We start from the raw sequence: 27,724 nt of genomic DNA, 5'->3' as shown, positions 1-27,724 counted from the left end.
CCCTTGGCCTTAAGACAATAGGCACTCCACAGCAGGACAGTTGTGCTGGGCAGGGACAACTGCCAGCATGAGGCAACTTCCAAGGCTCCTCTAGTCAGCCTCAGGCCCAGGTCAGACCTATGTCCAACCATCTGGACCTCTGGCCTTTGACAGCTTGCTCGGCAGGGTGATTGGATTAAATGAAAATTTTGGGTACAAAGGGCTGGCTCATAGGAGAGCCAGCATGCTGCCAGACTGCCCCTTTACTATCCCTTGGCTGGCTAGGGCCCCTCAACCTATGGCTGCTCCCCCATACCAATCAACTGGACTATGCCTTCCTGAGCACTAGAGCAGCTTAGTACATCTCATCTATCTGGCCTTAGAGAGACACTGGCAGTTTCAAATGAAAGTCGAATGGGTGAAGTGAAGCTTGCACATAACTAAGTGATGGGTAGGGCCAGGGTTTTAACAGGGTCAGAGCCTAAAAGGTAGATCTGGGTAGCTCCATCCCGGACCTAGGCATCTTCCAACCGGTGCCAACTGAGCAGGTACCTGTGCAAAGACACTAAAATAGGGTAGGGACATGCAAACTCTGTCCCTCCTGCCTCCATTTCTGCCCTAACCCAGCTCAGTGAGGCCCTGTCCATCTCTAGAAGGAAAAGAAAGGAGCTAGGTGGCAATCGTGTGATCAGTGCTGGGTGAGTCAGAAGACCTTGATGTCCCTGCCTATAGTCTGGCAGTGCTGAGCTGGGTAATGACAGGCACAGGTTCCAGTGGATAGGGGTCCTATAGCCTAATGCCACACACAGGCTGAGTTCTCGAGGGCTTCATGGAGGTGCTGCTGGGTAGTTGAGCATCAGGATAAAAAGGATAAGTAGGGAGAGGGATAGAGGACCAAAGGTATAATAAATAGGGAGCAGAGACAGATCCAGAGGAGGCTGGCAAAAAGGGAAGAGCTTTCCTACCAGGAGTTGGAGGTGTTTTCTATCAGCAGATGGGTGAGAAGGCCAGCTCAAGAGTGGGATCAGCTTTCTTTCCCAGCCAGGGGTACAGGCAGCTGGGGACTGATTTCTAGTTCTTTCCTTTCCCCATATAACATTGCATCCACCCTCACCTAGGTGGCAGCATCAGCCTGTTCCTTTCATTTAGGCTTTATCTGACTGAACTCATAGCTCCTAGGGAAGCCACCAGAACCCCAGCAGGGCTCTGTTAAGGTGGTGGTGTTGGCTGCTGCCAGTGAGCCCCACAAGGAATGGCTGTCAAGTGGCAATTGGACATGTTTGAGAAAGAATTTGTGAATAAATGATGGATGCCACAAGCCACTTCTCACCTGATGGCCTCCTCCTCAGAATAGGGGGCATATAAGCCAGCTCTTCTGCCAATATGGCATCTGTGCTCTTCCATGGGTGCTGGAACCTCACTTGTGGGCACAGGGGCCTTCATTGGCACACTGCTGGCTGATCTTCTGAGGCCCAGTGCAAGGGTGACCAAGGAAGGGGCTCAAATTCACCTCAGCCAGCAACAGTTATCCTCCCTGTCTGACTGGCTCTGGGGCAGAGAGGATGGAGAGACCTGTGTGAGTCTCAGGGTCTGGCAGGCTTGTACAGGGCAGTGAACCTGACAAGCCCTAGGCTTCAATCTTGTCCTCATAGCAGCCTACCAAGGACATCCTTCACCTTAACTGTTTACAAGCCATCTCTGTCACTCCCAAAGGTAGAGCTTCTAAGAGATGCCTCTGGCCCTCCAGCAGGCAAGAGGTCCAGCTATACATAACAGATGGGGCCAGAATGAACAACCAACAGCAAGCAGAGGCTGAGACTCACATGCATATGAGGACAGCAGCCAGGATCTGACCACTCAAGACACAGGCAACCTTGCCCAGTACCAGCCCATAGGCCCAACACCTGAACATCCTCTACCCAGGCTAAACTCCAGAAAACCGGAGTGGGGAGAACTACTCTACCCTTACCCCCAGCTACAGGCCTAGGCATACAAATCCAAATAAAGTTCACACAGCTGGAAACAGCCCTAGCCTGTCAGGACAGAACCGCCCCCTCTTCCCTGCCTCCAGGCCTGGGAGGGGCCATCTCTTTCCCCAGTACAGCTGCAAGCTACCCCTGCAGGGGGGCCTTCCTCAGAGGAAGTTCTCAGGACCTTTGCAGTGGAGGGGAGGGGCAAAATCCTGATCCACTGGTGTCTTCAACAGACTTTCCCCAGCTTCCAACATGGTTTAACAGGGGTCCACTTCTGAACTTGAGTAGCTCCAGTAGGAAGTACAGGGACAGAGTCCTCTATAACTGCCCAGGTGATCAGGGCTAATGTGGTGACTGTCGTGGTAGCTCCTAGCCTAGCCTACCAAGGTTTCAGTGGCTAGGAGGTATAGGGGAATCTTTCCGTCTAGGCCCTAAGATAAACAGTTGACCAGGGTCCCACAGGAAGTAGCAAAAGGACTACGTTTTCCACCCCAGGCATAGGTCATAGAGTCTCTACCAAACAGGGATATAGGACCCTCCTGAACCTATGGTGAGTGTATCCTTTACCTCTCTCTAAATGGTTCCATCCTACCCTAACCTGTAGGAACTGGTGGACAGCCCCAGACCTGGGCTAGGGGGTGGGGGTGGGGGTGGGGGTGTGTCTGTCTGTGTCCTGATCTCCCAATTCTGCAATGTGGGTTCTAGGCCCACAGGAATGCTGTAAGGGATCAGAAAGGATGCAACTCTGTTCAGAACCCACTGGGAGAAACCCACATAGACAGAGGTGGTTTCAAAACAACTTTTTTTTTTCCTATTTCCAATTAGCACAGGAGTTGGGGGAGGGGGCATCTTCTCTGGGTGGGGATGGGACAGTGGGATGGGTCTGGAAAAAGCCAAGAGCAACTTTCATGAGTTCAGTCTTTCCTATTGCCTGCCTAAAGGGAAGACACCCCCATAGAACCAAAGGCATTCCTGCTTATCACCTACCTATCACCATCCATTGGTTAGAGCCAGCAAAACGCACCCCCCAAGGCTGCCTCAGTGAGCCCAAAGATGAGACAAGTCTACTCCTGCAGCCAACTTTTTACCAGAACTCAGAGGCCCCTCCCAACCAGGGCAAGCCCTTCTCCCAGGGAAAGGCAGCCTCTAGCTCCAGCAGCCTCCAGCCTGGACCTGCCTGGGGGAGGGGCCCTCAAAGGGCTCTGGGTGAGGCTGGAGAACCAAGAGTCAACAGAAGGAATGTGGGGGAGGTGAAGGGATAGAAGATGGCAAAGGGAGTCTCAGACCAGCCTGGAGGGCAGTCCTCCCACAGTCCAGAGATCCTCCCAGTATCTTAGGCAACCCTACACAGTTCCAGGAGCTAGGCTGAGGGGGTCAGGGTCCTCTCACCCACTGTCCTAGGACCTGGAGCTTCTCTACCTTGCTTTCTTGAAGGCCCTGGACTGCTGGCCTGATAGAAAGGAAGGACAGAACCCATCTGGCCAGACCAAGCCAGACCAGGGCAAGGAGTATAGCCTCTAAGACCCCAGCTTCAGAGCTAAGCAGGGCTAAGCTGGGTAGGTGCCAGGCTCACTCGACCCTGGCCCCCTGCCCTGTCCTTGTGCCAGGTCCTCACTGGGGCAGACAACACTTCCTTTCTCTGCTCTTGGCTCCTATTAGGGAGGGACAGGCCCCAGCCAGGCTTGTGTCTCTCCTGGGGGTTTCAGGGAGATGCCAGATCCAGCTTTCCCTAGAGATACACTGAGGACAGTGACAGACCTGTGCTCAGCACCCAGACCGGCAGTGAAGAGGATCCACCCCTTCACCTCTTCCCTGACAAAGCTTTGTCAGGGCTGTGGGGGTCCCCTTCTGGAAGGAGTAGCAGCTTCCCCTGCCCAAAGGTGGCGCAGAGGGAAGGGCACATACCTGTCCCTGTTATGCCAGGAATGTGGCTCCCCAGGCTGAGGATCAGAGGAGGAGCCTTCCCCAGGGGTGGGGGAGGGTCTGGCTGTCGTGTACACCTGGAGTGCACAAGAGATCAGAAATGACCCAGACTTCACCTAGTTCCCTCTGTGGGTGGGGCTGGTATGGGGCCCCTATAGGCAAAATGGGGACAGAGTCAGATTGGAGGGGTGGGACTGCTTCAGGGTAAGGATCTGGGAATGGGGTTCAATGGACCTAGTTTTGGAGGGATGGGTAAAAGGAGATCCCATTTTCATCCAGGACCCCTAAGTTATTGACTGTCTCCTTGATACTCTGACCTTGCTTTAGCACCCAAACAAATCCAAGCCATCATCTGAAGCCTTTTACAGTAGTGTCCAGGCTCCTCACCCTGCCCTGCCCCCCTGCCCCCCACACCATAAGGTTTCTCCTTAGCTCCCTGGCTCCACCTGTGAGTCCCTAGTCCTGTCCCCACTACTCCCTCCTCCCTGGCCAGCTGCTCCAAAGCTCTCTACTGGAGGAATGCTGGTCTATGAGTCTTGGGTCCAAAGTATTCCTGTACTCCTAAGTGTCAGCCATATACAAGTGTACAGTAGGTTGTCATATCCACTGGAGGGGGGCCTTTCTTCCCATGATTCTCTGACTGTCTTGCTCCAAACTGGGCACTGCCAGCACCAAAACCAGAGTCTAGCATGGAATTTGAGCCTGGCTTTGGTGAGATGCTGAACCTTGTTGTGCCCAGAATAACATGATCTCTAACCTCAGGGGAAGTCCTCAGTTACCGAGTCATGGACCCTCAGGCTAGACTCATGCAGATATTAATGATTCACCCTCTTAATGTTGCAGAGACAAAGGACTGTGGCCCCTCCTCAGTCCCCTACTCAATCCAAAGTGGACATACCTACCCTACCACAAGCTTTCACAAACAACAGGGCTAGAATTTTTGGTTCTTGTCCAGACTGAGTCCCTATAGCAAGCCTGGGCTGAACGGGGTCCAAACCTAAGGGGACCTGGAAGCAGGTTCCCTAAGGAGACATGGGGGGCAGGGTCCCAGAAACACTCCTGAAGTCCTGAAGAGCCAAGTCAGCATCAAAGCAGAAAAGCGAGGCGACAAGACTTCCCAGGAAGCCAGTCGAGCACATCAGAAGACAGGAAGTCACGACCCTTGCCACTGCCCTCAGAAGGAAGTTTCTTTCTCCAACCCTACATCACTTTCCAGTCATGCAGAAACAGACAGGATGTGGGGGCAACAAAAAGAAAGCGTTTTCCACCACCTTTACCCCCAAGGGTCTCAGTCCCCAACTGGGGCTGTGACCAGGGATAGGGGAAGACTTAGCTGGTCATGATTCTGGTCACTTTCTAGAAGCTGGGAGTCTGGTCATACAGTACTGCTCCTCTACAAACTGTGGGCCTCTAGAACACACGGGGTAGCCCCCACCCTCCAATGCCTGTGCCCAGGCACAGGGGTTTATGGGTCCAATCTAGACATATGTTTTGAGATGTCTGCAGGAGTATGACAGCTGGTGCCTATTCACCTGGTTCCAGCTTCTTCCTTAGAAAAGGACCCTCCAGGTGGGAGAGTGTGGAGTGCTGAGGAGGGAGAGAAAGCAGAGGAACCAATCCCTTTGCAGGGCAGTAGCTTGCTTATGGCTTTAAGACCAAGGATCATAAAATGTCAGGACTTGGGGTGCATGCCATGTGTGACTAGGGCTGCAGAGCCAAGAGGCCAGGGATCAGGAATGTAGCACCACAGGCAGGTTGCAGGACAGCACACTCTCCTGTTCATGCTCTCATCTGTACCCTATCTTTAGCACCCATGTATTTCTTGTCACCATCTGCAAGTCACTGATCCCCTAAAGGAACACCTTACCACGCACCTTCTACACAGAACTCCACCTCTTCCAGGTTCCGCAAAGTGATCCGCATGAGGCTGGAGTTGAGCATCAGCTCATTCTTGTGGGCAGGCCATAAGTAGGGTGGTGCTGGGTTCACAAAAAAGATCCTAGTATCTCCAGTGGACACCTGGTTGTCACAGATGAGGGGGTCTCCGAAGCCACCAATCACCACTTTGTTGCCACCATCCAGCAGGCTCTCCTGGGCCACCACGTCTTTGCCTTTCAAGTACCGCCACACTCGAACCTGAGTGGATATGGAGGCGGGTGCATTGGTCGTCTTCCTACGGGGAAAGGGTGCCAGACTGGACATCTGGGCCCTTCCCCCTCTTCTGGCATCACTTGTTCAAGCCAAATGTTCAGTGGACTCCAGCCCTGGGCAGAGATGTACAAAGATCTCTGAGTCAGCCTCTCAGCAAAGGCTGCAAGGTAGTACACATATCCTGAATGCCATTGTTCCAACATGTCATACAAGAGGACATACCACACAACCTAACTATGTTCTGGGAAGCAGCTCTCACCCCAGGTCTAACCAAGCCTAGTCAAGCAAACTACAAGAGTCCATCTCAGTCAGGGCTAGATTTGAAAGGGTGGTGCCTGGTCTGCAGTACCTGCCTTCACCTTTGGCTCACCACCACTCGGGACCAGCCACTATGGGTAAACCAGCTTCAGAATAAGGGCCAGCTGGGATTTTTACAGCCCTGCTTGGGGGCTGAGACCCCCCCCCCCAGGAAGTAAAAGCCCCTTTCTTTGCTCCACAGTCAGTGCCTGAGTCTGGGCAGACAAGGCAGCAATGAACCACAAAGTCAAGTTTGGGCAATGCAAGTCAGCCCCACCCTCCACCTTCTCCTTGGGGGCCCCGGAGGGCACCTCTTCTCACAGAGATGCCTGGAGAATGCAGCCTGCAACCCACACAGGACAAGTTCAGGAACCCAGGCACTCATCCTGGGAAGGGGCTCCTTCCTCAGGATCTCTGAGGGGTTGGGGCTCCTGAAATAGGGGACAGTGAAAAACAATGCAAGGCTTGTCCACCTGCCTAGTCTCTTCCCGGAACCTCAAGACTGCAGCATCTGCAGGGACTCCCCCAACCCCCCCCACCCCCCAGTGGCAGGCAGAACCTCATCTACCGGTCTCTTCACCCCCTCCGCCAATCACACACAGTAAACTGTGGTGGGAGATAACCTAAATAGGGGGAAGGCAGCCTTCACACCTCCCCCACCCCAGCCACACCCAGGAGCCGCCGGGAGGAAGTCGGGAAAATCCTGCAGGGACTTGGCAAAGTGCCCTGGCGGTGAGAGGAGGGGGCCCAGCGGGGGGATCTCAGCTGTAGCATGAACTGCTACTCTGAAAGAAGTCACCATCCTCCCCATCCCCACAGAGCAGAAACAATTTTATTTCTGGTGAAGTGGTCTGAGGGGCTACGAGAACCAGCACAGGGCGTCCTGGGCCCACCTTAGCAAATTGTAGGGGGAGCCCACCATTACCTATTCCAGGGTGCTCCCAGATCCAGCTGAAGTTGAAGCAAAGCAGGCTTCTCCACTCAAAGGCAGGGTAATCCCACTTCTCCCAGGAGCAGAACGGAGCACCTGCCCTCGCTCCCTGCGCATGGGAGACTCCACAGCCCTCTACCCACCTCTGTTCCGGTCCCCCTACCTACCCCCGAGTCACTGAAAAACCCCTCGCTGGCTCCCTGGACTTGAGGACTATGCACCCCTTTTCACTCTGATGGTGGCCTCAGCACAGTTGAGTCCCAGTTCCCACCACAGGCAGTCACCTCCCTGATCCCTATTCTTTTCCTTGGGCGAGGATGTACACGTTTCCAACAAGGGAGAGAGGCTTTGGACAAGGGGTGGGAGACAGCCACCACTGCAACTGCGGCCTGAGCACTGTGGGCGGAACCACAGCAGCCCCGCAGGAACTTTCACTCCGAGCTGCAGAGTTTTCCGGGACCTGGCGCCCTACCCGGCGGCTTGGCGGTCGCCAAGGAAGCACGAGCTGGGGCTGCAGAGCAGTTCTAGGCTCGTTCCCACGGCCTGGGGCAGGGGTCCCAGCAGGGCGGCCGGCACGCGAGGGGCGGGACTCGGGGCTGGGAGCCGCGGGGGAAGAGGCCCCGGCTGGGATTCCGGGGCGTTGAGATCTCGGGGGTTCTATTGGGGCCCACCTTGCACGAGTACGTGTGCTGCACCGGGTCCACGTTGAGGATCTCCTCCACCGTGCCGGTAAGCACCACATTCGCCTCCTCCTCCCGCCGCTCCAGGGCGCGCTCCGGGCACGTCCCGCCGGCGCTGGGCAGGGTGCTTGCGGCCACCACCAAGAGCAACAGCAGCGGCTGCAGCGGGGCCGGGCAGCACAGCCACAGGCTGGCCATGGCGCAGCCGAGGACGGCGGAAGGCTGCCGGTGAGCCTGGCCGCGCAGGGGGCAGAAGTGGAGCCGACCCGCCGCAGCTTCGCAGAGGCGGTGGGAGGGAGGGCATGCGGCGCGGGGGGCGGGGAGGGGGCGGGACCTGGGCAGCACCGCCCCCTCCCCTGGGGCCCGGCACGCCCCCTCCCGGAGACCCGCGCTGTCCGTGAGCCAAGCTCTGGGACAGCGGCGCCGGGCGGGGGCGGGGGGAGGGCGGCGGGGGAGCCGGGCCGCGGAGGGGGCAGAAGGGGAGCCGCCCCGCCGCAGCTTCGCAGAGGCGGTGGGAGGGAGGGCATGCGGCGCGGGGGGCGGGGAGGGGGCGGGACCTGGGCAGCACCGCCCCCTCCCCTGGGGCCCGGCCCGCCCCCTCCCGGAGACCCGCGCTGTCCGTGAACAAAGCTCTGGGACAGCGGCGCCGGGCGGAGGCGGGGTGGGTGGCGGGCCGCCGTGGGGGAGGGGAAGGCGGGGCGCGCTCTGCGAGACACTCTGCGGACGCCCCTCCTCCGTCCGCTTGAACCTTCCTCCCACCAGGAAATGCGGCTGAAATCAGGTTAATGTATAATCGAGAAGCGACGTGACGGAACTTCCAAGTGGCTCGCGGCGGCGCCGGGAGCGATGGGGCGCCCTGAACTGAGAGGATGCGGGGCGGGAGCTCAGATCCACCGCCCCTTGCGTCTGCCTCCCGCCCTGCTGCCCACCGAGCTCGGTACCCCCGGACCTCTGGAGGCTCCGAGGCGGCCCAGTAGGGCTACGCCCCCTGCCGGTGGCCTGTGCGCGGTGACTGGTCTGAAAGGCGCCCAGACCGGCCTGGCCGCGTGGGGCAGCGGGACGCCCCCTGCCGTGCAACTGCTGTGTTCTGTCCCGCTGGGGAGCCTTCCACGCCCCCCTCCCTCTGGGATCCAGCGCTTCTCCATCTTAACTTGGCTAGTTACAAGGTATGAACTGAGTCCCAGGGGAACCAAGCCTGGACTACGGAAGACTGAAGGAAAGAGAGAACACACTATTCTGTCTTCCCGGGACTGGATCTGCGGTGCACAGGCCATAGGCCTTTGAGCCAGAAGCTAGAGTGAAAGGTGGGTGGCAGAAGCTCCCCCCAGAGGAGGACCCCACCACCCCGACCCCGGCGGGCTTCAGGAAAAGGGATCCCAAAAGAAGGTTTGTGGTCACATCTACACAGTAGACATTGGCATTGCCAGACCTGAGGTCGCCTGACCCAGATATGTGGTGTGCATCCAACACACCAGAAGTGGGGGTTCTGAGTCTCCAGTGAGATATTCTTAAGAGTCCTGAACGTTGGGATCTGAGGCCCTCCACCGCAGAGGTGCTTGTCCTGACTTGCTTATATCCTAGGCTGCCTCAAAGCCCAAGTAAGTAGTTATAGGAGGAAAAGACAAGAGAAGGAAGCATCAGGCAAGAAGGGGGCGAAGTTTTTCCAAATTAGGTGCCTCCCGTCTTGGATATGCTCTGCTTTGCATACCTTTGTCCGAAGGTGAGCCCCCAATTCTAGGTCCCCGTAACCTGCCAACCATGGCCTCTTCTTGGCCGGAATGGGGGATATAACTTTCTGGCCACTCATATCCTAAACAGCAGTCGGCTCATGTGAGTGACCAGGCCCTGTTTCACAACCTCTTTGGACCAGTGCAGGTGGGACAGGGGATACCCACAGGGATATGCACCAGCTTCCCTCACAGCCTACCCAGGCAGTTCCACAGACTCTGTGTTTCTAGGGGATCTGGGGAGCAACTGGTCCCATTAGGAGCCTTTTCCTATGGACTGTAGAGTCAGATGGACAGGTGGGGGGCAGTTGTTTAGGAGCTGGTTGAGGCTCAATCTGGCTAGGAGGGGTCCCAGTAAGTGTCTTCTTTATCTAGAAGTGAATTCTCAAAAGACTTCACAAGGGGAAGTTCTTATTAGACTTTTTGCTATGAAACCCTGTCCTTTAATTTGGTAATCCAGAGCTTTGTTATCAGGGATCTGCCTGGGTTTTTTTCACCTGACTTCTGCAGAGGTGCAGAGGGGAAGGCAAACAGATGGTCATTTCTGAAGGAGGATGGGCAAACAGGAGGCAGAACTTCTCATTGCCATCATCTTTTATTAACAGCATTGGATCTGTCCCCTGCTACCTCCCCGCAGGCGCAAATTCATGAACACAGTGCACTGCGGCTTGAGGCCATATTCTCCCAGTGGTTGGTGGTCCTCCATGGGCCTTCCCTCAAAGCTCAGCCAGAACTGGTCTTCCTGTATTTGCTCGTGCTGGCACACCTGCCTCTTGAGCTCTGACACGGTCTGCGTTAGCCTGACCTCATAGATGCTACTGCGGCCCTTGTCGTTCTTCACCAGGATACTCAGAGGGTTGTTATAGTTCTGCACTATCAGCATGACTGTGCTGCCAGGGCCCAGGCCCTGGCTGATGAGGGTAATGCTGTCCCGTAGCACCTCACCACTTAGGCATACCAGGCGCTGCTGGAAAGCTGGCACACCAGTCTTCTGGGCAATCTGCCTCTTCAGTTCTGACACCATCATGGAGTTACTCAGGGGCACCAGGAACTCCTCACCCCCCAGCATCTTCACCTTTAGGTCCTGGCCCTGTAGGTATTATCATGGGCTTAGATGAGACTCCTCTGGCACCAGTCCTGGGGGGCTGCTACATGCAAAGCACTTAGCAACAGAGCTAACTCCTATAACTGCTACTGCCCACTTCTCTATCAGAGGGGACCATCCAAGTATGTAGATGGTACAGAAGAGTCCATTTTAAAAGGCCAGCCTCCCACAACCATCACATTCAGTTCACCCACCGAAATTTCCTTCTGGGCCCATCCCCAAGCGATTTAGGACTGGTAGCTGAGCAGACAAGGAGCCCAGTCCCTTCTTTGTACTGAGCTCTGAGCAGTTGTGTACTTTTTTTTGGGAGGGGGGGTCTTTTTGAGACAGGGTCTCTCGGAAGCCCCAACTGTTGTGGAACTCACTATGTAGACCAGGCTGGACTTGAACTCCCAGAGATCCGCCTGCCTCTGCCTCCTGAGTGCTGGGATCAAAGGCGAGCGCCACTGTGCCTGGCTAGCAGCTGTGTACTTTTTCCACAGAGTAACTGTTCTGCCTCTGGGAGACCTTATCAAAGAAGGCGGGGGTGGGGGTGGGGGTGGAGGGGTCAACTAGAATAGATCCACCTGCTTCTGCCCCAAATTGGTCTTACCATGTCTGTGGGCTTTAGCTGTAGGTCCTCTGCAGCCAGTGAGGAATTTCTGTGTCTTAGCTTCCAGCTGCTCTCACACCAAGAGACTGGGCTCAGCCCTTTTAAATGTGTAAGCTGTGTGTGTCATGGGGCGGGGCCTCCTGCATGCCTGCACAGTTTGGGCTGCCGTCTGTTTCAGTTTCCTTTTCCCCAAGGCTTGCCTTGGAGTGAGAAAACCAAAACAATATAAGAAACTTGCCTGAAAGTACTCTCATGGGTCAAGGTTCAACCAGGGCTGTGTTCAGAAACCCCCTAAATATCCCAATATTTCAGGTCCTTTATAAGGTATGCAGAAGTCATAACAAAAATTGATATTTGGAAATTTAATTTTCATTTCCAGTTTGAAAATTAAGTTATCTTGGATGCCGGGGTTGGTGGCACACGCCTTTAATCCCAGCACTTGGGAGGCAGAGGCAGGCAGATCTCTGTGAGTTCAAGGCCAGCCTGGTCTACATAGTGAGATCCAGGACAGCTGGGGCTACAGGGAGACCCTGTCTCAAAAAGACCAAAAAAAAAGAAAATTAGTTATCTTGGAAAATGTTGTGAACAAAAGTTCCCAGGAATAAAAAAAAAAGAGCCCTGTATCTTCACCTGAATCTCCTGCAAGTTGGCTAACTGACTAGCACTTTAATGATTGTAGAGAGTATGGAATGCTGCAGGTCCAGAATTTTTTGTTGTTGTTTTGAGACATTGTCTGGCTGTAGCCCCAGTTGGCCTGGAACTCACTATGTAGACCGGGGTGGGCTCTGTCTTACAGAGATTCACCTGCCTCTTCCTCTCAAGTGCTGGGATTAAAGGTGTGTGCCACCACACCCTGACTAGAGCCTTAAAACATTTATTTATTTATTTATTTATTTATTTATTTTTAATTTTATTATTAATTTTTATTTTATGTGTATGAGTGTGTTGCCTGCATGTATGTGAGTGCACCTGTGTCGTGCTATGCTGCGGAAGTCAGAAGAGGGCTTTGGATTCTCCTGGAACTGGAGTTAAGGATGGTTTGTAGCCGCCACATGGATTCTGGGACTCGAGCCCAGGTCCTCTGCAAGAGCAGTTAGTGCTCTTAACCGCTGAGCCATCTCTTCAACCCCTATTTAGTTATTTTTATTTTATGTGTATGATTGTGTTTTGTGTGCATGTATATAAATAAATGCATCACGTGCAATGCCTGCGGAGGCCAGAAGAGGGTATTAGATCCCCTGGAAGTAGAGTTGTTAGCTACCAAATGAGTGCTGAGAACCGAATCTGAGTCCTCTGCAGGAGCAGCCAGGGATCTTAACTGCTGAGCCATCTCTCCAGCCCCAGTCTGGAGCCTATTCACAACTTATCTTGGGTAATCTTTAGTTCCCTAAACAGACATTCTTTGCCCACTTCTGTGTCAAACTGGACATCCTGTGACTAACAGGATAAAACCTTTTGAGGTCTATTAATGTAGCAGGCCACTAGCTTTCACCAACCCAAAGGCTCAGAATGCTGTTAAACAAACATCTCAGACTTACAGCAAAATTCTACCTGCTTTTCTGTAACCTGCTTCTCTGATGTCCATCAGTGTATTTGAAAAGTATCTTAATTATTGCTTTCTTTATGTTGTTACTATAAAAAGTTCATGAAGCTGTTACCATGGTGAAGCATGGAATTTGGGGTGACCTAAATCTGTGTTTCTGGGCTCCCGAATAAACTACTTCTTATCTAACCCTTTGAGGTGAGAATTGTGCTTTTGTGTAGGCAGTTATACTATGATTAATTCAGAAACTGTTTCAAGTAGTGGCAATCCAAACTGCCCAAAGACAACCATTATTGGCCGTTGAATTTAGGTCAATAGTTATGAATAGTTGTGTGTATATACTGAGAGAGATAGAGATAGAGATAGAAACACATGCATACAGACACAGACAGAGACACACACACACACACACACACACACCCACACACACACGAGAGAGAGAGAGAGAGAGAGAGAGAGAGAGAGAGAGAGAGATTATAGGAAGCATCTTTTACCCTAGTTTATTAAGACTTCTTTGCTTATACAGAGATATTGATTGAGTCAGATGGGTTTTTGTCTTTTGTTTTTTGAGACAGTCTTGCTATGTAGTCCAAGCTAGTACAAACTTATTATGTAGCTAAAACTGGCTTTGGAATTCCTGATCTTCCTGCTTCCACCCACCAAGTTCTGGTATTATAGGCATGTTACCACCATGCGAATCAAAACACATAAGACACTATTTGACACTGTATAACAATAATAAGAGCAATAAGGAATATTGACAGAGACCTGGAAAAATTGGAATCCTGTTGCACTGCTGTCAGGTATGTAAAATAGTGCAGACACTATGGAAAATAGTCCAATCAAATTATCCTATGATCCAGCAAATCCAGCAATTCCACTCCTGGCTATGTGATGAAAATAACTGAAAAAGTGTTCAGTTACTTACTTGGAGGACTGGATGTGGTGATGTAGGCCTATAATCCCCTCACCCTGGAGAGAAAGAGAAGCAGAAGGATCATAGCAAGTTCAAGTCTATTCTGTTCTACATAGTGAGTTCTAGGCCAGGCCAGAACTAAAGAGACTCTGTCTCAAAAAAAAAGGGGCAGGGGGGTGAGGCTGGAGAGATGAGGCAGTTAAGACTGCTCTTCTTCCAGAGGACCCAAGTTCAGTTCCTAGCACCCACATCAGGCAGCCGACAACTGCCTGAAATTCTAGCTTCAGGGAACCTAATGCCCTCTTCTAGCCTCCACAGGCACTTGTGCACTATAGCGTGTACACACACACACACACACACACACACACACACATACTTCATAGCAGTACAATTTATTACAGACAAATGGTAGAAACATCTCAAAGTTCCATCAAATCAATGGACGGTTATACATACAAACTGTGGTATATCCATACAGTGGAATACTGCTTAGCCACATAAGAAATGAAGTACTGGGGGTGCTGGAGAGATGGCTCAGTGGTTAAGAGCACTGGCTGCTCTTGCAAAGGACCTGGGGTTCAATTCCCAGCACCCACATGGTAGCTAACAACTGTCCTTAACTCCAGTTCCAGGGGATCTGATGCCCTTTTCTCATTGCACAACCTAGGTGTGCTTACATACATGCAGGCAATACACTCATATACATAAAATAAAAATAATAAGAATAAGCTGGGTGTGGTTGTGTACAGCTTTAATCCCAGCACTGGGGAGGCAGAGGCAGGCAGATCTCTGTGAGTTCAAGGCCAGCCTGGTGTACATAGAGAATTCCAGGCCAGCTGGTGCTACAGAGTGCTAGGATTAAAGGCCTGTGCCACCACACCTGAGTTTTTGTTTTTGTTTTTGTCTTTGTTTTTAATTGGCAACCTGATGAAAAAAGCTGCTTTCATTTTTTTTTAATTAAAAAATTTATTTTTATTTTATGTATGTGAATGTATTGCTTGCATGTAAGTGCACTTGTGTTGTACAAAGCCCACAAAGGCCGGAAGAGGCCATTGAATTCCCTGGAACTGGAGTTATGGATCGTTGTTAGCTGCCACGTGGGTTCTGGGAGTCAAACCTGTGTCTTCTGGAAGAGCAGCCAAGTGCTCTTAAGCTCTTAACTGCTGTGAGCCATTTCTCCAGCCCCTCATGTTTATTTTTAAAAAAACAAAATCACAACAGGCATGGTGGTGCACACCTTTAATCCCAGCATTTGGGAGGCAGAGGCAGGCGGATCCCTGAGTTCCAGGCCAGCCTGGTCTACATAGTGAGTTCCAGGACAGCTGGGGCTACAGGGAGACCCTGTCTCAAAAAGACAAAAACAAAACAAAATCAATTGCTTCTCGGCTTTTTGGCTAAGATCAAGTGTAGTATCTGTTCTTATCAGTTTAATATCTGATACCCTGTGTATATCTTAAAGCTAATTCAGTATCCCAAAACATCATCATCTACTTCTGTCCTAAGAGTTCTTTCTTTCAAAACATTGTATTTTTGACTTAGTTATTGATTGAAATGGAAACAAAAAAAATTTTTAATCTCAATTTTTTTTTTTTTTTTTGTACAGTGTCTCCTACAGCCTCCAGACTGGGTTTGAACTTAATACAGAGGATGAATGACCTTGAAGTTCTTATCCTGCTGGGATTACAGGCAAGCTCCACCATGCTTGGTCTGTGTGGTGCTGGAGATCAAAGTCAGGGCTTTAGGGAAGCTAGGCATGCACTCTACCAGCCCTCAAATATTTGCTAGTATGAAAAGCATATAGCAGGCAAAGTTAGCCAAAACTACTGAATAAATATAATAGTCAAGTAAAATTTAAATGCATTATTAATTTTTTTCAGTGCTGGGTATTGAACTGAGGTCTCTTATGCTATGTAACTACCACTAAATTACATGCTGAACCCTTTTTAAATTTTTTAAAAAGTTATTTGCATGCACCAGGTATGGTAGCTCAACCTTTAATCCTAGTACTCCAGAGGTAGAGGCAGAAGCAGGCAGATCTCTGTAAGATTGAGGCCAGCCTGGTCTACATATCGAGTTCCAGGCCAGCTGGGGCTACAAGGAGACCCTGTCTCAAAATTTAAGAACATTTATTTGCGCATGTGTATGCACATGTGTATGTGTGCATGAGGAAGCCAGAGGTTGGTGTTAGGTGTCTTCCTCAGTTGCTTTCCATGTTACATTTTGAAACAGATATAGGGTTTCTCAGTGAACCTGGAGCTCACTTGATTAAGCTAAACTGGCTGGACACAGTCTCTCTCTCTCTCTCTCTCTCTCTCTCTCTCTCTCTCTCTTATCTTCTACAAGTGTGTGTGCCATGGTGCACCCATGGAGGTCAGAGGACAGCTTACAAGAGTTGGTTCTCTCCTTCCACCATGTGGATTCCAGAGATTGAACTCAGGTTGTCAACCTTGGCCGGAAGCACCTTTACCCACTGAGCCATCTTATTGGCCCACAGCTGGCTTTTTTATGCGGGGAAAATTAGAAAATTGAATCCAGGTTAAACACTTAACCAGTTGAGCCATCTCCCCAGCCCTAAATTTTTTATTTTGAGACAAAGTCTTAGTAAACTACCTAGTCTGGCCTTGAATTTGCAATTTCCTTACTTCAGCCTCTCAAGTAAGTGGAGTTATCAGTAAATAAATTTCCAAAAAGTTTTTTTAAAAACATTTTATTTATTATTTTTATTTTATGTGTATTCATGTATTGCCTGCATGTAGGTAAGTGCACCCATGTCGTGCAATGCTCGTGGAGGACAGAAGAGGCTGTTGGATCCCCTGGAACTGGAGTTAACAGACAGTTGTTAGCTGCCATGTGGGTGCTGGGATTCGAACCCAGGTCTTCTGCAAGAACAGCCAGTGTTCTTAACCGCTGAGCCATCTCTCCAGCCCCAAAGAAAAATTTTTAAAACTGAAATTGTTTGGGCTTTTGTTGTTTTTTTAAAATATTTTATTCATTATTTTTATTTTATGTGTATGAGTATATTGCCTGCCTGTAAGTATACCTGTGTCATGCAGTGCCTGTGGAGGTCAGAAGAGGACATTGGATCCCCTGGAACTGGAGTTACAGAGGGTTGTTAGCTACCATGTGGGTGTTGGGAATCAAACCCAGGTCCTCTGTAAGAGCAACCAGTGCTCTTAACTGCTGAGCCATCTCTCAAGCCCCTGTTGTTTTGATTTGAGGACAGAGTTTCACTATGTGGCTGAGAGGCAGGCCTCAAACTTGTAATTCTCCCCCCTCGGTATCCTAAATACTGGGATTACAGGCATGTTCTACCCCCATCTAGTTTAAAATTGTTAACAAATGTGGCTAGAAAGGTGCCTTAGCGGTCAGAAGTGCTTACTGCTCTTTCAGAGGACGTGAATTCATCTTCCAATACCCACTTTAGGCAGCTCAAAATCACATGTAACTCCACCTACAGGGAATCCAGCACCCTCTTCTGTCTTTCTGCAGGCACCCACACATGTGGTAGACACTGAGACATACACATATACACATGAATAAAAATAAAAAATTTAATAAAATTGTTAATAAACAAGCAAATCAGAGATTTAAAATATTCTGAGACTGGGGCTAGAAAGATGGCTCAGCAGTTAAGAGCACTGGCTGTTCTTGCAGAAGACCTGGGTTCAGATTCCAGCACCCACATGGCAGCTCCAGTTTCAGGGGATCTGATGCCATCTTTTGACTTCTGAGAGCATTGCATGGCACAAGTGCACTTACCTACATGCAGGCAATACACTCATACATATAAAATTAAAATTAAATTTTAAAAATTGTCAGGGTCTCTGACATTCACTGCCTAAGAGTTTCACTGTAATAAGCAACAACTTCCCTCCTCTTCATCTCTGCCATCTCCTCGGCAGCCTCAAGCAAACAACCATGTGTGAGTGCATCTCCATCCACGTTGGCCAGGCTGGTGTTTAGATTTGCAATGCCTGCTAGGAGCTCTACTGCCTGGAACATGGCATCCAGACTGATGGCCAAATGCTAAGTGACAAGACCATTGGGGGCAGACACGACTCAACACCTTTTTCAGTGAAACAGGCACTGGCAAGCATGTGCCCAAGGCAGTGTTTGTAGACCTGGAACCCACAGTCATTGATGAAGTTTGCACTGGTACCTACCGCCAGCTCTTCCACCCTGAGCAACTTATCACAGGCAAGGAAGATGCTGCCAATAACTATGCCAGTGGCCACTACACCATTGGCAAGGAGATTACTGACCAAATTTGCAAGGAGATTAGACCAAATTTGCAAGCTGGCTGACCAGTGCACAGGTCTTCAGGGCTTCTTGGTTTTTCACAGCTTTGGTGGGGGAACTGACTCTGGGTTTACCTCCCTGCTAATGGAACAGCTCTCTGTTGATTACAGAAAGAAGTCCAAGCTGGAGTTCTCCATCTACCTAGCCCCCCAGGTTTCCACTGCTGTTACTGAATCCTACAATTTCATCCTCACCACACACACCACCCTGGAGCACTCTGATTGTGCCTTCATGGTAGACAACCAGGTCATCTATGACATCTGTCATGGAAACCTTGATATTGAGGGCCGAACTTACACTAACCTAAATAGGTTGATAGGTCTATTTGTGTCTTCCATCACTGCTTTCCTGAGATTTGATGGAGCCCTGAATTCCAGACCAACCTGGTACCCTACCCCCGCAGCCACTTCCCTCTGGCCGCATATTCCTTTCATCTCTGCTGAGAAAGCCTACCATGAGCAGCTTTCTGTAGCAGAGATCACCAATGCATGCTTTGAGCCAGCCAACCAGATGGTGACACGTCACCTTCGCCATGGGAAATACATGGCTTGTTGCTTGTTGTACCATGGTGATGTGGTTCCCAAAGATTCAGTGCTGCCATTGCTACCATCAAGACCCAGTGTACCATCCAGTTTGTGGATTGGTGCCCCACTGACCTTAAAGTTGGCATCAATTACCAGCCTCTTACTGTGGTACCTGGTGGAGACCTGGCCAAGGTACAGTGAGCTATGTGCATATTGAGCAACACCACAGCCGTTGCTGAGGCCTGGGCCTGTCTAGACCACAAGTTTGATCTGATGTATGCCAAGTGTGCCTTTGTGCACTGGTATGTGGGTGAAGGCATGGAGGAAGGGGCGTTCTCTGAGGCCCGTGAGGACATGGCTGTCCTAGAGAAGGATTATGAGGAAGTTAGTGTGGATTCTGTTGAAGGAGAGGGTGAAGAAGAAAGAGAAGAATACTAAACTTAAAAATGTCACAAAGGTACTGCTTTTATAGGGAAGCTTACTCTGTTCCAACATTGACAGTTGTGGTCTAATCAGGTAACTTGTATGTGGCGGTGTATGTGCTCTCATACAGTTACTGGAAAGTAAGAGGGAGGGGGCAAATATGAGCAAAATATGGTTTATATTATGTTTTGTAAATATTTATTTATTTTGGTCTTTTTGAGACGGTCTCCCTGTAGCCCCAGCTGTCCTGGAACTCACTATGTAGACCAGGCTGGCCTTGAACTCACAGAGATCCGCCTGCCTCTGCCTCCCAAGTGCTGGGATTAAAGGCATGTGCCACCACGACTGGTGTGAACATTTTTACGCATGCACCTACTAGTCTGTGCATCACATTTGTGCAGTGCCATGGAGGCCAGAGAGGATGTTGGATCCCCTGGAAGTAGAGTTACAGGTGGTTGTGAACTCAACCTACTGTGGATGGGTGGTGGGAACTCAACCCAGGACCTCTGCAAGAGTAGCAAGTGCACTTAACTCTAGGCTCATGATTTTGTATTATGAAAATGTTATGATGAAACCCATTCTTTTGTAGGATAACATTAGAAATGAGTTTTTTTTTTTTTTCAGGAAAAAAAATTTCATGGCAAAAAAGGGTTGATGAGGATATAACTTAGGTAGAGTGCTTGTCTACAGGCATGAAGCCCTTGGTTTGATCACTAGCACTGTGTAAAATGGGTCTTAGCACATGCCTGTAAGCCCAGCTCTTGGAAGGGGGAGGCAGAAGAATTGGAAGTTTAAGGTCCTCCTTGGTGTCCTGGATAGCTTTAACTGTCAACTTGATATAGCCCAGAGTCATCTGAGAGGACAGCCTCAAAAGAGGAATTTCCCCATCTGATTGACTTGTGGGCATGTCTGTGGGGGTTGTCCTGAGTCAGGGTAGTAAAAACAATCTTTTTGTTTGTTTTTGTTTTTTAAGACAGGGTTTCCCCGGGTGGTGGGTGGTACACGCCTTTGATCCCAGCACTTGGGAGGCAGAGGCAGGTGGATCTTTGTGAGTTCAAGGCCAGCCTGGTCTACATAGTAAGTTCCAGGACAGCTGGGACTACAGGGAGACCCTGTCTCAAAAATACCAAAAAAAAAAGAAAAGAAAAGAAAAAAAAAGACTGGGTTTCCCTGTAGCCCTGACTGGCCTTTAACTCACTATGTAGACTCAGGCTGACCTTGATCTCACAGAGATCTGCCTGCTTCTTCTGCCTTTCCCCTGCTTGTTTGATCTCTGCAGAAGGCAGAGGTGGGGGACAGTTCACATAGACTTGCCAGGCTCAAAGAGGTACACAGTCAATGAAGACTTGACTTCCCAAGGTGGGGCCCAGGTAGCTGGGAGAAAATCAGGTGGCTGCTATCTTGAAGATCCGCATCAGGAGAAAGGGAGGTGACTGGTTGCTTGCAGGCTTTCTTGGGTTTAGCTTCAGGCTAGGGAAGGTAAGTAGGACCAGGTCTAGGGGCTCACTTCTACATTAGCACCAAAGCCTAAGCTAAGGATCTAGCAGGTGAGCAGGGGCCCAGTCTACTCCCAGGGGTCTTTGAGTTTATAAGAAATACCTGTAGGGGTTGGGGAGATGGCTCAGTGGTTAAGAACACTGGTTGTTCTTGCATAAGACCTGGGTTCGAATCCCAGCACCCACATGGCAGCTAACAACTGTTGGTAACTCCAGTCCCAGGGGATCTGACAGCCTCCTCTAACCTCTGAGGGCACTGCATGACATGGGTTCACTTACCTACATGCAGGCAATATACTCATACACATAAAAATAATAAATAAAATATATTTTTTTAAAAAAACAACAAAGAACAAAAAACTTCTTTGTCTCATTTAATCCTTTGATAGAAAAGATGGTACATTTCATTTACATTCCTCACAGGCTGACAGAATCACTTCCTTGGAATACTCATGAGGATTCCCAAGATTCCCCTATTCCACACCTGGAGCAGTAGCCAGAGAGGGGAGTGGGTAGCCTCACCTGGGAAAGAGACAGCCCAGCCTTGTTGTCGGTCCCAAGGCATAGACCCCTGTCTAGAAGGGGTGGTGGTGGTACAGGCTGGGCCATTTGTTCTCTACCCATCTTCAGTCCTAGAAGGAGTGTCTGAAGGGGCACTGGGATCAAAGAGGACTTCCTAGAGCTAGAGGCAGAATTCTTCTAGGTATAGTCTAGGACCAGACTGAGACTGATCTCAGAGAGAGACATCTTCTGGGCAGGTACCCAGGTAGGGGACCCTAGAACAGGTGTTGGGCAGATACTGCCAGTCAGCAACTGCACACACTGGGTGAATGAGGTCAACTTTTCTAGTACCAGATGGCTTATTCTCCTATCCATAAAAGCTCCTCAAGGTTCCTCTTACCCATTCTGGGGCCAGAAGCCCCTGTCCTGTGCCTGCTGGCCCTAGTCTATCCCTTTCCTTCTTTCCTGTATCCCTTCCTAGAATGCTTTGGTAATGCCTTTTCCTCCTTCTGAGCCCTTGAAAGTTGCCTTTGCTTTGAAGACTCCATTGTGAAGATTCTGGGACCACCCAGTGTAATGTGGCATTTTCTATACCTCAACAATCTAGCCACTTATTTTCTGTGGCTTACAAAGGTGTGGTTATTTGGTGTTTGCTGTAGGCCTCCAGAGCCAGATTTGAAGCACCAGGAGGATGTCTAGCCCCCATTGTGGTCTCAGGCAAACTCCATTGGATGGATACATGCAGAACATTTGCCAGGCCGTGGTGTGCTGGGGAACCTGAGTACTAAAATCCTGTATGCCCTAAAGGGTAACTCAGAATGAACAGCAACCATGAAAATAATAGTGGTCCTGTTTTTTCATTCCCCTTGGAAATAAATTCATCCTAATTTTTTTAGTTCTCCCTTGCTGGATTAACTTTCGGTGGGTAATCTAGATTTATCATTTTAGCTCCATGATTCTCATCCCATCTGGCTTGTGTTATCACCCTGCCTTCACTGATACCCTTACATTCTATTCCATGAAGTTGTTTAGCCTGACTGGTGGCATCATTCCACTTGCCCTGGGTGTCAGCTGCTGCCACCTGCTGGACAGCTGCCCCGGACCAACTGACCTCTCTCCAGCTCAGGGGCTGGCGTTGGCTAAGTCCGTGGCTCCAGTGACATAGGCTCCCTGCTGGGTACTGCATTGTGCCAGAGCAACCGGGGTCCAACTGTACACATATGGGAGACTGCTAGAGCCTGGGGCATGATCATGAGGAGACGCATGGATCTGGTCTCACTCTGGAGGAACTTCCTTTTAGATTTCCTATGTAGTGGTCACTGAAAACTGAGCCCTACACCCACCCGGGTTTCCGTTCTGCGGGGAAGTGAGCCAGGTGCCTCCGCACTGCGCAGTTTTCGCTCCGGTCAGCTTGAGCACTAGTCTTGGTGCTTTGCCCTTGTGGGCATCTGGCTCGCCTTTGTCGCTGGTCCTGCGGTGGGTAGCTGGCCACAGTCGGAGAGGGCGGGACTGGAGGCAAGATGTCCCACTGGCGGGGATGAGTGTGGGATCCTAGGCTTAGTGGGATTCACACATCCAGTTGCCATGCGGCCTTAAATAGCTAGCTGCGAGCGCCGCGCCCGGGGGCTTGATGTCCAGACTCAGCAGGAGGTCGCCAGGGAGCCAGGCTCACGGTGCTCACAGACATCCCCTGCAAGCGCCTTGCCAGGCGCGCTGGCCAGCACGAGCCGGACCGCAGACGCGTTCCACAACACAGCTGTGCGCCACAAGGTGGGTCTCGGCTCCGCACGCGGAGGAGGGTTGCGGGGAGAGACGATGAAACACGGAACAATGCCCTCTGCTCCACCTTAGAGTCCTCTAAGCGGGTCACGGAGACGCGGGGCAAGCTCGCATCAACGCGAGCCTCGCTCAGCTCAAGACCCTTATCCTGGACTCGCCCAGAAAGGATGTGAGCCGGGGCAGGAAGAAGCACTAGGAGGGTCTCCAGCTCTCAGGGCTCACTGTGGCCCTGGGACCCTGAGATCCCGAGGGTGGATCACCACCAGGTTGCCACCCACCACTGCATCCATCCCTGCCTCCAGAGCTCCCGCCATACAAAACTGGAGATGACCGTGAGATACCTGCAGAGCCTGTGTCGCCTGCCGGTGACAAGTGAGGTTCGGTGATACATGGGGGTGGGAGGTGTGCAGAGTCGCCACCGCAGGCACCGACCGCTGATCGCCCGCCGCTCCTGAGCGCTGACCCTGTGGTCCTGGGCAAGCACTGAGCTGATTTCAAGTGCCTGGCGGAGGTGAACCGCTTCCTGACCAGCTGTGAGGGCCTTCCAGTCCAGGAAGCCTCGCGCCATGCTACCGAGGCGCCAGAGGTGCTCGTGCAGGTCGCGTGCTGCTGCGGCCACGACAGACCCGGGTGCCTTTTACGTCTCTGGAGGCCCTGGCTGCGGTGAGGTGCGCCCTGCCCTCCGGCTTGGTCTTGGTCTAGACTGTATCAGAGAATGAGTACCTTCGAAGTCTGTGTCACATTTTTGTTTTATTTTGTTTTTGTGAATGGTCTTGCTAGTTCCTACTGTCAGCAGTTCAGACAGCGCCATTTCCCAAGCCCCATCCACTGCAAGACTAAGCCTTTCCGTTTTCACTCCTTTTCCAGTGCTTCACACGCAGGCTGGGCAGACTACTGTGCCCTCTGGTGCTCTAGGGTTGGCTTTGCTTTGGTCATCCCTCAGAGTTTCCCAAGAGGTACAGCCAGGAAGGCGACATTCATCAAGCTTTCCAAATTGTGTCTCAGTTCTGGAAGATAGTATTGGTCTAGTTTTTCTCCTTATTTAGAAAAAAAAAATTTGGTCCCTGTGTGTGTGTGTGTGTGTGTGTGTGTGTTAGCCACATACACATGAGAGTGTGGGTACAGCCACCCATGGGCAGGCATACAGAGTCCAGAGCAGGCCACTGGGTGTTTTCCTCTATCGTTTCTCTAGATAATTGCCTTAAGACTGAACTGGAAAGTGGCCGTTTTGGCCAGACTGACTGGCCAGTGTGCTTTTGGAGTGTGCCAATCTCTGCTTCCCAAAGCTGGGGTTACAGAAGGTACAGCTATGCCTGGGTTTGTGTGGGTGCTGGAGACTGAATGGAGGTCCTTGTACTTGCAGACCAAGCACTCTTACTGAGTCATCTCAGTCCTGTTTTATTTTTAAATATTTTATTATTTTTATTTTATGTGTATAAGTGTTTTGCCTGCATGTATGTAAGTGCACCCATGTCATGGGATGCCCCAGGAGGCCAAAAGAGGGCATCAGATTCCCTGCAACTGGAGTTACAGATGATTGTTAGCCACCATGTGGGTGTTGGAACTTGAACTCGAGTCCTCTGCAAAAGCAGCCAGTGCACTTAACCACTGAGCCATCTCTCCAGCCCCTGATTTTTTTTGGGGGGGTGGTGGTTTGTGTGTGTGTGTGTGTGTGTGTGTGTGTGTTTGGTCTTTTTGAGACAGGGTTTTCCTGTAGCCCCATCTGGCCTGGAACTCGCTATATAGACCAGGCTGGCCTTGAACTCCCAGAGATCACCTGCCTCTGCCTCCTGAGTGCTGGGATTAAAGGTGTGTACACTAGTTCCCCAGCCTTATTTTTACTGTTTTTTTTTTTGGTCTTTTTAAGACAAGGTCTCCCTGTAGCCCCAGCTGGCCTGGCATTTGCTATGTAGACCAGGCTGGCCCAGCTTTATTTTTAAAAAGGTAACTTCCCATGCCTTTCCAGACCTGGAAAGTGGAGAGCTGTGTTGAGTTATGCTGCACTTGGGGGAGGACTGACCTCTTCTTCCCTGAAGCCTCAGGTTTGCTCACCTGGATTCTGCTTTCCTCTCATGGTTCAGCACAAAGCTGCCTGCTTCCACCGAGGTTGAGCCCCATTCCCCTAGTTTAAGTCCCCTTCCTGCCATATAGGTAGGGATCCATATACAACAGGCTAGAAAGGACCACTGGTTCCTAGACTCTGCAGCTGGGTATCACTGAGGACACCAGGCAGTAAGGCCAGGATGCAATGGACATTTAGTCTTATACTCCCCAAAGTCACCATTAGGCTGCCTGTGCCTCCCTTGCCCCCAGGGTTGCTGCTGAGGGCTGTGCTGTAGTTGTGGGAGAGGGTGGCCCTATCACAAGCTCAGTCTGCAAAGAATTGCATCTAGATCCATTTCCAAGACAACTGAGTTCTTCAGGCACTTGCCCAACACTTGCCCAGACAGGGATACCAGGAAGTGAGTCATTCTACCATAGGCTGACCTACTACCTCCTCCAGTAGGCTGTCCCTGGATCTTCTTAGATAGAACTACACACCTGGGAGAAATCTATAAGTTCTTGTTAAGCCTGACACTCCACATTGCCCCACTGCTTCTCAAATTTCTGAGTTTGCAGGGACTGAGGGCAGTGATCTCAGACAGTGGGCAGCAATGTGGACTAGGTGCTATGGCCTTCAGAACTGAGCAAAGGAGGACCTTCTTGGCAGGAAGAGTCTGTGTGGGGGAGGTGGAAGAACCATTCAGTGCAGAAAGGTACATGGAGAAGGGGGAGGTTAGGGCCTGCTTGAAACTAAGGCTCACATTTTCAGGAAAGGGGGGCATTCTTTACCTGTGTGGCCACTGGAAATGCCACCTGAGAGAACACTAGGAAGTGGGCCATATTTGCCCCCTCCTGGTCTCTCTGCCTTACTACCTGTCTTACTCCTATAGTCTGTTCTAGGCACTATTGCCAAAGGGATCTGCTGTAAGAGCCCCACTTAGCCCTCAGGATCTCTTTAGCTCTGAGGCATCCACACTTAGACAAGAAGGTCCTTGGCACTTTTTACTCTGCCCCTTCTCCAAATTTTTTCTTTTCCCCCATTCATCTCAGACCATCCTGCCTATTGCAGGCTCCTTCAATATTACCTGGGCCTACCTAGATGGGGTTCCAGGAAGCCAGGGCCACAACTGTGTCTTTCACTTTTGTCCCTGGAACAGCAAAGTTCAACTATACTGATCTAATCAATCAGTGTGGAGGAAAGGTGGAGCTGGGAGATTGAGGTGTGTGTTGGGTTAATAGAAGCATAGTCGAAGCTGAGGCTGGGACCCTTTAGTGAGGAATCAGTTATGGTGGTGGGGGTGGGCAATAGGGCAAGCACCAGAGGGATAGTTTGTTATCCCCCCTTAAGACTGCCCCTTCTCAGCATTTGAGGGTACATGCAGCTCCAGTATCTTGTCACCCACTGCTCTAGCTGAGGCATATTGACCTGCAAATGCTTTACTGCAGAGCTGTCATGGTAGGAGTTACAGCACCAAACTATGGGTGCTTCCTTTCATAGTATGGGACCTTCCTGTCCTCCCCACCCTTCCATACATGTCCAGCCCTTTTCACACCTCAGATCAGTCCCCTGGGGGATAGACTTTGGGTCATTTCCTGTCTTTCACTCTCCCCTAGTTTATGTGTCTTGGCTCTTGTCTTACAGAGGCTTCCTGCTGAATTGCAGTTGAAGTCTCTCTTCTGGCTAGGGAGGATGCCTGTCATAGCTCCTTCAAGTTATCTCCAGTAGCCTCCTTCAATCCCAGTGCTTGGACGAGACCTAGGGTCAATAAATGCTAAATTTCTGTGCATTTCTGGGTGATCTGCACACCCCCCTGGTGTCTAGTCTATATGTCTGGGTCCTCTGTCTGCTATGGGTCAATTTTTGAGGATTAAACAATGACAGAGCTCAGAAGTATTTGAAATGGGGAAAGGAATCAGTCCCCATGGGTGTAGAAGTTGCTGGTCATGCCCATTAAATTACATTCATTGGAAGTTGGGGTGGGGATGGAGCTGGGCTGCTTGGATCCCTGGCTTGTAAGAGGTGAAGGGCTAATAGCTCATCTGCCAAACCCAAGGGGTGCTTCATTCCTAGGATCCCATGCCTGTGCTTGGTTGCTCTCTATCTACTCCCTGAGCCCCCCCCCATCCCCTAGTAATACTAGAGAAACAAGTTAGCAGCCTTGGAGATAGCTCCCAACAGTCCTTATGGGCCACAGGGAGTTAGTTAGCCTGTGTTGTTACCTGAGTTGTTAAGGTCAAAGTCTAGGCTTTAGTAACCCAACAAAGCTTGGCCACCTATCCTCAATAGGCCAATTAAAGAGATAAGTAAAAGACATAGTAAGGAGATTTATTCAACATGTCACATTGGGAAGAGGAATAAAGAGGTCCAATGCCCCCCCCCGCCCCCCCCGCCAGTCCATCTTCAGGGTCTTGATATGGGGTTTAGGTTTAAATAGAAATTAAGAAAAATGTACAACTAAGCAGACCTGGTCATGTCCATGATTAACTTATCATTGACTTAGCTCCAGTGTTTCCTGCAAGGTGGTATGACAAGTTGTTGGAACTGTGTACAATCTCTTTCCAAGGAGACAAACTCTCTCTGGCTAGTACCTGGGTGCCAGCTCTTTCCTTCTCACAGTATACGGCCCCTGGAGAAACTCTAGTTTCTTGGGATCCATTGTCTTAATAGTCAGAGAGCTAAAGGGAAGGGCACAAATGCCTCTCCTTAGAATATTTTCCCGCCTACCACGATAGGTAGTGAGGTATTGTGCAGTTGAGGTCGTAAGGTTCCTCTTGTTCAGTCTCTGGTCCCTGTTACTCTTTCGTCCTTTGCTGTGGGGAATCATCTTCTCCTGGAGGAAAG

The 27,724-nt window shown here is 50.7% G+C and overlaps 3 protein-coding genes and 2 pseudogenes across 9 annotated transcripts in view; 3 read left to right on the top strand and 2 right to left on the bottom strand.

Moving 5' to 3' along the window:
* Agrn (agrin) overlaps window positions 1–8,218 on the bottom strand; it is a 32,928-nt gene extending 24,710 nt beyond the window's left edge. For all 3 annotated transcript variants that reach the window (XM_008852552.3, XM_008852554.3, XM_008852555.3), the window contains exons 1-2: window positions 7,926–8,218; window positions 5,750–6,011 (exon numbers count right to left, since the gene is read on the bottom strand). In XM_008852552.3, coding sequence (XP_008850774.1) covers window positions 5,750–6,011; window positions 7,926–8,132 — 469 coding nt within the window. In that variant the 5' untranslated portion in view covers window positions 8,133–8,218. The remainder of the gene's footprint in view (window positions 1–5,749; window positions 6,012–7,925) is intronic.
* Window positions 1–27,724, top strand: part of Perm1 (PPARGC1 and ESRR induced regulator, muscle 1) — a 40,242-nt gene that overhangs the window by 3,335 nt on the left and 9,183 nt on the right. For 2 of the 5 annotated variants that reach the window (XM_029555870.1, XM_017803046.2), the window contains exon 1: window positions 8,607–9,238. The exons of 1 other annotated variant lie outside the window; for it this stretch is intronic. The gene's annotated coding sequence lies outside the window, so the exon portion shown is untranslated. Of the gene's footprint in view, window positions 1–8,606; window positions 9,321–22,791; window positions 22,831–27,724 lie in introns of those variants that run through there. 2 more of the 5 variants (XM_029555868.1, XM_008852561.2) reach the window with 2 other exon arrangements.
* On the bottom strand, window positions 10,238–11,466 carry Isg15 (ISG15 ubiquitin like modifier). The gene is made up of 2 exons (XM_008852558.3): window positions 11,359–11,466; window positions 10,238–10,751 (listed from the first exon to the last, which is right to left on the bottom strand). Exons 1-2 carry the CDS (start codon window positions 11,359–11,361, stop codon window positions 10,260–10,262), a joined length of 495 nt encoding a protein of 164 aa, XP_008850780.1. The 5' UTR covers window positions 11,362–11,466; the 3' UTR covers window positions 10,238–10,259.
* LOC115067620 lies at window positions 15,192–15,301 on the top strand (annotated as a pseudogene).
* LOC103749729 lies at window positions 17,601–19,214 on the top strand (annotated as a pseudogene).

The sequence above is a fragment of the Nannospalax galili genome, unplaced genomic scaffold, assembly GCF_000622305.1.
Source record: "Nannospalax galili isolate Female #2095 unplaced genomic scaffold, S.galili_v1.0 scaffold806, whole genome shotgun sequence".
NCBI classification, from domain to species: Eukaryota; Metazoa; Chordata; class Mammalia; order Rodentia; family Spalacidae; genus Nannospalax; species Nannospalax galili.
The sequence above is the reverse complement of the archived record's forward strand: the minus strand, read 5'-3'. Positions and strand labels throughout refer to the sequence as shown.